The following is a 7,554-nucleotide window of genomic DNA, read 5'->3' on the forward strand; positions in this document are numbered from 1 at the left end:
TCTACATCCTTCCTTATCGATTCTTGTGCTAACTTGAACAATTTTCGTTTTTCATTGGTCGGATATGAATACGACTTGACAAACATAACGTACTCTGGATATATCCCATCACCAATGTAATACCCATAATTATATAGATGTTCATTCACAACGAACGACATGTTTGGTGCTTTACCGTGCAAAATATCGTTAAATATCGGAGACGCTCCAAGCACATTCAGGTCGTTGTTTGACCCCGCCATACCAAAGAATGCATGTCAAAACCATAGGTCATGTGAAACAACGACCTCTAGTATAACAGTCGGCACGCAATTATCACCTCGTGTGAATTGACCTCGCCATGCATTGGGACAATTTGCCTACTCCCAATGTGTACAATCAATGTTGTCAAGCATTCATGGAAAGCCATATTTAGCTTCATGTGTGGCATACATCTGTTCGCCATCATTTCTAGTTGGATGTCGCAAGTATATGTCACCATAAAGCTCTATGACATACTCACAAAAAAGATAAGCACATTCTCGACCGGTCCTCTCAGACATCTTTAAATACTCATTTGACGCGTCTGCGGCTATGTCGTATGCCAATTGTTTAAGAGCTGTTGTGCATTTTTGTATTGTACTAAAACCATGTTTACCTCTAGCATCTCATCTCAATTGGAAATACTTATAATTATTTTCCAAATCTCTAGTTATACGTAAAAATAAATATCTACTAATACGGAATCGTTCTTCAAATTTTGATAGGTCGTACAAACTATCAGGGACAAAGTAATCACGTACCAAAAGTTTGTGTGTCGCGATACGATCCCGATTTATCGAAATTCTATGCTTCTTCTCGGCATTTGAACTTTCACCTCTTTGTCGCACCCTTTCGCGTGTCGCAGACAACAACGTGTGCAACACCAAGTCATCATCAGAGTCGTCATCATCATCAAATGAAGAAGAAATCGAACCTGCAAAATTATTCATATTTATGTTTGAAAGTGTGTTTGAAAGAGTGTTTAAAAATATGTTTGTTTAAAGTTAGAGTGTATGTATTTATATATATGTTAACTTTTAGTTTGAATTTTATTTTTATTTTTATTAGATGCAACGTTCAAAAAGAAAAGGAAGAAAACAGTCAAAAAAGTCATCAACCAATCAGCTTCTCCGTCTTCACCCGTAGTTGCAGCCACGCCACAAGGCACCCTGCTGCACCTAGACCGCTCAGCCTCAAGAACGAGAAAGAGAAGTGGTGGACGGGTTTTTTAAGCTGGTGGCGGCGGTTTTAATGTGGTTGATCGTAGGTTTTGAAAGAAGAGCGGGGCGGACGTGGGGGTGAGGGTGAGATGTTGTATGGCCAAAATTATTTAACAGTAATAGAAAGAACAGACTAAAAGAAAATTCATATATACATACATAAAAGATAAAATAATCTTTTTAATTTTAATAAAAACCAAATGTAATTCTATTCATTACATGAGGACCCATGGCCAAATCACTTTGACTCTTACAAGCCAGCCGTGTAAGACCAGAACTCCACCAGTTGACTTATGGCGCTGCGCCACCCTACCCCACCCAGTCTTCTAGAGGAAACATGGTTAGCTTCAATTATTATAAATAATAAATCCAATAAAGTTACATGTTTTATTTAAAAATGTACAAGATTTTATTAAGCTACCACTCTGGATTCATCTTTTGTTTCTCTGGAAAGAAGTAAAATTCAGTGGCACAGCCGTATATAACATTTAACTTCAAGTGCCTGTTTTCAATCATACGACAACAAATCCGCCGCCTCAAATATATGTCTAAAACGTCGGCTTGGGATTTAAAAAAATGAAACAAACGTTGTAAAATTTTCCCGGCAACCCAGACCAAAACCCCCGGCGGCGCTTCATCGGAAAATGACGAGACGGCCATCGTTACTATCACCTCCGAAACCCATACATACTCTCTTCTTCTTCCTGTTCATCACAGTGATCGAGTTTTTTGGTGCTAGTTCACAACAGTTCTTGACTTCTGAGCGAACGACATTGCTTGACCTCAAGCAACGGTGGGGGAATCCGCCGTCACTGAGTAACTGGAACGCTTCTTCTTCGCCGTGTAAATGGCCAGAAGTTTCCTGCAACGCCGACGGTTCTGTTTTTGTTCTTGATCTTCAGAGCAAGGGGTTGACCGGACCTATCCCCCCGTTCATATGTGACCTACGGAACCTGGAAATTTTGGCTCTCGCTGATAATCTCCTCACCGGAGAGTTCCCTAGAGTTTTGTATAACTGTTCGAAGCTAACTGAAATTGAAATTGCACAGAATGCGTTTGTTGGAAGATTGCCGGATGACATTGACCGGTTATCAGGAGTTAAAGTCATTGATCTCGGAGCTAATAACTTCACCGGCGATATACCTCAAGCGATCGGCAATTTGTCCGCGTTAACGTCCTTGCATTTGTATCAGAACCTTTTCAACGGTTCAATCCCGTCGGAAATTGGAAACTTATCTAACCTGCTAACTCTAGGTTTGGCGTATAACGGATTTGCAGCGGCGGAAATACCACCGGAGTTTGGGAAGTTGAGGAATTTGACGTATTTATGGATGCCGCTAACTAATCTGGTCGGAAAAATTCCAGAAAGTTTGGGTAATATGTCAAGTCTCGAATGGTTGGATCTGAGTTCCAACAATTTGGAAGGTGAAATCCCTTCTGGGTTGTTTCTGCTAAATAATTTGAGTAAGTTGTATTTGTACAAGAACAAATTATCCGGCAAAATTCCGGCGGTAATCGAGTCTTTAAATTTGACTGAAGTCGATGTCTCCATGAACATGTTGAACGGCTCAATTCCTGAAGATTTTGGCAAATTACAGCAGCTGGAGGTGTTAAATTTGTTCTCAAATCAGTTATCAGGCAACATTCCCACAGGCATTTCTCAAATTCCGGCACTGAAGATCTTCCGATTGTTCAGAAACATTCTCAGTGGGGAGTTACCTCCGGAAATCGGGCTTCACTCAAAGCTTGAAGCATTTGAGGTATCTGAGAACAAACTCACCGGAGAGTTACCTGAGAATTTGTGCGGTGGAGGTACTTTGTTTGTGGTGGTTGCTTTCTCCAACAATCTCACCGGAGAAATCCCGAGATCACTCCAGAGCTGTGACAAGCTTCATACAATCCAACTCTACCACAACAGTTTCACCGGTGAATTTCCTCCAGGAATTTGGACATTATCTAATCTTTCCAGCTTGAGGCTCACTGGGAACTTTCTTTCCGGCGAACTACCGAGTAGAGTACCATGGAATTTATCAAGATTGGAGATCAGTGACAACAAGTTTTCAGGCCGAATTCCAGAAGGCATTTCGTCTTGGACAAAACTGAATGTGTTCAAGGCTAGTAACAACTTGTTTTCAGGTGAAATCCCGATGGCATTCACTAATCTCTCCCAGTTGTCTGTTCTTCTTCTTGATGGGAATTCACTTTCCGGCCAACTTCCATCAGAGATCAAGTCATGGAATTCACTAATCACTTTGCATCTAGCTAGAAACAACCTTTCTGGCCCGATTCCACCAGCCATCAGTTATTTGAAAGGTCTTCTCGATCTCGATTTATCAGAAAACCAATTTTCCGGCCAAATTCCACCACAATTCAGCAGTTTGAGACTCACCACTTTGAATCTTTCTTCCAACAAACTCACTGGAAGAATCCCATTTGCATTCGATAACCTAGCTTACGAGAACAGTTTCTTGAACAACCCCGATCTTTGTGCATCATCCCCAATCTCAAACCTCCATAGCTGTTACACCAAATCCTCACACTCCCAGAAATTTCCCCCCAAAATCATCGCCATGATTGTCGTCTTGTCAGCAGTCGCCATACTCGTTGTCATTCTTTGCACGTTGTTCGTTTTCAGACGATACATCAAGAAGAAACATATTCGAGATCTCACAACATGGAAACTCACCTCATTCCATAAATTGGACTTCACAGAAGCAAATATTTTGTGTTGCTTGACCGAGAACAACCTAATCGGAAGTGGTGGGTCCGGAAAAGTATACCAGATTGAAATCGGTAGGCGTGGGGAGTATGTTGCAGTGAAGAGGATTTGGAACACTAGAAAACTCGACCAGACTCTCGAGAAAGAGTTCTTATCGGAGGTTCATATATTAGGTTCAATTCGTCATTCCAACATAGTCAAATTGCTATGTTGTATTTCCAGCGAGGATTCTAAGCTTCTTGTTTATGAGTTTATGGAGAATCTAAGTCTTGATAAGTGGTTACATGGGAAGAAGAAGAAACCACAGCGTGGGCTGGTTCACCCTACGATCTTGGACTGGCCGATGAGGTTGCAGATCGCCATCGGAGCTGCTCAAGGTCTCTGCTATATGCACCATGACTGTTCTCCGGCGATCATACATCGAGATGTGAAGTCAAGCAATATTTTGTTAGACTCTGAGTTTAAAGCAAGGATAGCGGATTTTGGATTGGCAAAGATTTTGACCAAGCCGAAGCCAGGTCAAGCCAACACCTTGTCTGCTATAGCTGGCTCGTTTGGTTACATTCCACCTGGTAAGAACTAACAACACATCAAAAATTCAACCTATTATTTAAATTTTAACAAGATATAGATAAATTATATCCTGAACAGTTTTTACTGATTGATTGCAGAGTATGCTTACTCAACAACTGTAAATGAGAGGGTAGACGTATACAGCTTTGGTGTAGTGCTACTAGAGCTGGTCACAGGAAAAGAACCACATGAAGGAGATGGGGATATGAATCTAGCAGAATGGGCATGGAGGTATTTCAGCGAAGAGAATTCCATGGTTGAAGCTTTGGACCCAGAAATCAAGCAGGCTAATAGTTTCATGGAAGAAATCAGCCTAGTGTTCAAACTAGGGCTCATTTGCACAAGCACATTGCCTTCAAGTCGACCAACAATGAAAGAAGTACTTGAGATTCTTCGAAGATGTAATCCGTTAAGTGAAGATCGGAAAGTTGGAGAAGAGTTTGATGTTGCGCCACTTCTTAGGAGAGAAAGTTATCTCTCTAATTACCGACGTGGTGCGAATAAGGTGTTGAATGAAAGTATCGATATATTCGATGGTAGATTGTAAAGGTTTGATGGTGATATATAATAGTAAGTTTTATGTCATATGTTGATGTTTCATGTGATTATATAGCAATAAAACTTTGTTTTTTGTTAGATTGAATATAATAATACCTGTAAGAAAAAGTTCATGTTTTTAGCTAAAAAAGTACCAGAAGGGTCCTTGATTCTTTTACATATACCTTTTCTTAGCATCGTGTGTCGACAGTCGACGTATGGAATAGGTTACCTACATAACTGGCTAGTGTTTTTGATGTATTCTTTGTGTGGTTTGAGATACTTTCTTGTAATATGTTTTGTTATAATAAAGGTTAATGCTTCCATTCTTTTAAATTCGAACTGCACGCATGGTCTGGCCTACATGCTTTCTTGCATACTGCCAAGTATATGCAGGCGGGTAACACAAGACCTAAAACTACTGGGGCCGGAACGTTATCTGTTTTTTTTGTTTACAAGCCATGAGGAGTTTAATATTAAGAAATATTTTTATATATAAAAATTACGTTTAAAATAATTAAAAATGCAATATATTGAACAAACTCTAACTACAATGTATTTAAATATCACCACAATTGGCGTGTATTATGAAAATAAAAACTAATAACATTAACATTCACAAAATAATTTAGATAAAACAATTATGAAAATAAAAACTAATAACATTAACATTCACAAAATAATTTAGATAAAACAATTAGGTTAAAAGCATACAATACACACTTCAACAATTTAGGAGGTGGACGGCGGAGAAAACTAAAAAAGTGGGCAAGAACATAATCCAATTGGCGGCAGACTGAGAGAAAGAGAAAGAGAACTAACCGTAACGAGTAAAGTGAGGACTAAAGAAATACAATCATTATGGTTCACAATAGATCGACGGGTAGTGGAAACGATGATGAGCGGAGAGCCAGCGTAGTTCTCCGATGTCCGCTGCTTTTTCAGTTTTTTCAATATCTCATATTTTACGATTTTATCAATTTGATTTCACGTTTTGCACCGGTGTAGTAGTGGAATTTATACCTAAACTTTTCTATTTTTCTGTATAATTTCTACTATTTCATGACGCACCTTCCTTTATTTTTGGAATTTTTGGAATTTTTACTGCTATATTTTAGGATTGAACGAATCCATAGGATTCGTTTTCCATTTTTTACCCCACGAATTTCTTGGGCTAAAATTAAACCTATATTTTGTTTAAATACAATCTTCTTTTTTTAATTTTAGGTATAATTTGCCATTTTAATTGATCGATTGATCAAGCTAACTCTTGAAAAATTTGTTGCATAGTGATAAGTTGTGGTTACTAGGCTCAAAAGCAGGGGGGTATGGCCCCCCTAGCCCCTTAAGCCCTCCACCACCGAGTATATGGAATGCTAGACTTGTATCTGTGACATCCCTTAATTTCTCGGCCAGAAAAGACCGATTTAATTTATGTTTTTTAAAATAAAATCAGAGAAATCTTTTTAAAAGATGTTGCGAAATTGGTCCCCAAAACAAAACATGATAAAAGTTTGTCAAAACCTTTCTTTAAGAAATATATAATTTCCTTTTATATCAAAACCTCGTGATGTCATGTTCCGATACATATCAAAAGCATAAACAAGACATTATAAGCCTTACAATAGTTATTTATAACTACTGGCCTATAATCCAAAAATCACTCATCATCATCATCCGACTATGCTCGGGGTCCACTACCTGTAATATAAAAAGCTGAGTGGGTCAGACTTGGGAGCCTGGTGAGCATATAGGGTTTTCAACCCACAATAATAATAAACTTATTAAGTTCATCAATCAACAATAACCCTGATTACCCGTTCCTGTTATCCTCACTTTACGTCCCTAAACACTTATCACAAGGGACCTAGCCTAAAGAATATCATCAGGATGGACACTACTGCTAAGAGGTTTCCTCAGCCATACATGTCCTAAAGGCAACCATGAGGGGGGTGGAGTATAGCGAATGAACGCTCAAGTTCATTAACACCTACAGGTTGCGGGCCTGCTAGCGTTTCCACTGGACTATCTAGAAAAGTCTGTGGTCGTCATCCAAACTCCGCTAGATGACTGAATCTCAATCACATCGAGGCCTCTCATCACTTTATTTCATCACTCACCAACTATCTACCCATGTTTTACCCAACATATTTGTAGATAAAAATACATATACAGTTTAAAACTTGTATAAAACATCTATTCAACAGTCACCTCAAATAAACAATTAATATATTTACACATATCACGTATTTTAAGGTAAATACTTCATATCTATGTGTAAGGTGAAAGTAACTACACACTCACTTGATTTAATGAAAATCGGGCAGCAATTCGTTTCCTAAAACGATCGTTTCTAATAAAACCGGGATTTTTATTGAGAAACCGGGCTCTGCGAGGGGTCGGGCTTCGAAACCGAAAAGATAAATTTTCCGGGCTTTCGGGCACTTCGGGACGTGTTTCGGGTGCTAAAATCGATACCGGGGC

General features: G+C 39.1%; 2 protein-coding genes across 2 annotated transcripts; one reads left to right on the forward strand and one right to left on the reverse strand.

Annotated features, from left to right (window-relative positions):
* Positions 1-395: 395 nt before the first annotated feature.
* On the reverse strand, positions 396-971 carry LOC145121379 (uncharacterized). The gene is made up of 2 exons (XM_079057133.1): positions 722-971; positions 396-598 (listed from the first exon to the last, which is right to left on the reverse strand). The coding sequence occupies exons 1-2, from the start codon at positions 969-971 to the stop codon at positions 396-398; spliced, it is 453 nt and encodes a 150-aa protein (XP_078913259.1).
* Positions 972-1,731: 760 nt separating this feature from the next.
* Positions 1,732-5,406, forward strand: LOC145119559 (uncharacterized). The gene is made up of 2 exons (XM_079055234.1): positions 1,732-4,532; positions 4,632-5,406. Exons 1-2 carry the CDS (start codon positions 1,886-1,888, stop codon positions 5,078-5,080), a joined length of 3,096 nt encoding a protein of 1,031 aa, XP_078911360.1. The 5' UTR covers positions 1,732-1,885; the 3' UTR covers positions 5,081-5,406.
* The last annotated feature ends 2,148 nt before the right edge of the window (positions 5,407-7,554 follow it).

This window comes from Lactuca virosa, chromosome 6 (genome assembly GCF_052849685.1).
Source record: "Lactuca virosa cultivar CGN04683 chromosome 6, Lactuca_virosa_CGN04683_v6, whole genome shotgun sequence".
Taxonomy (NCBI): Eukaryota; Viridiplantae; Streptophyta; class Magnoliopsida; order Asterales; family Asteraceae; genus Lactuca; species Lactuca virosa.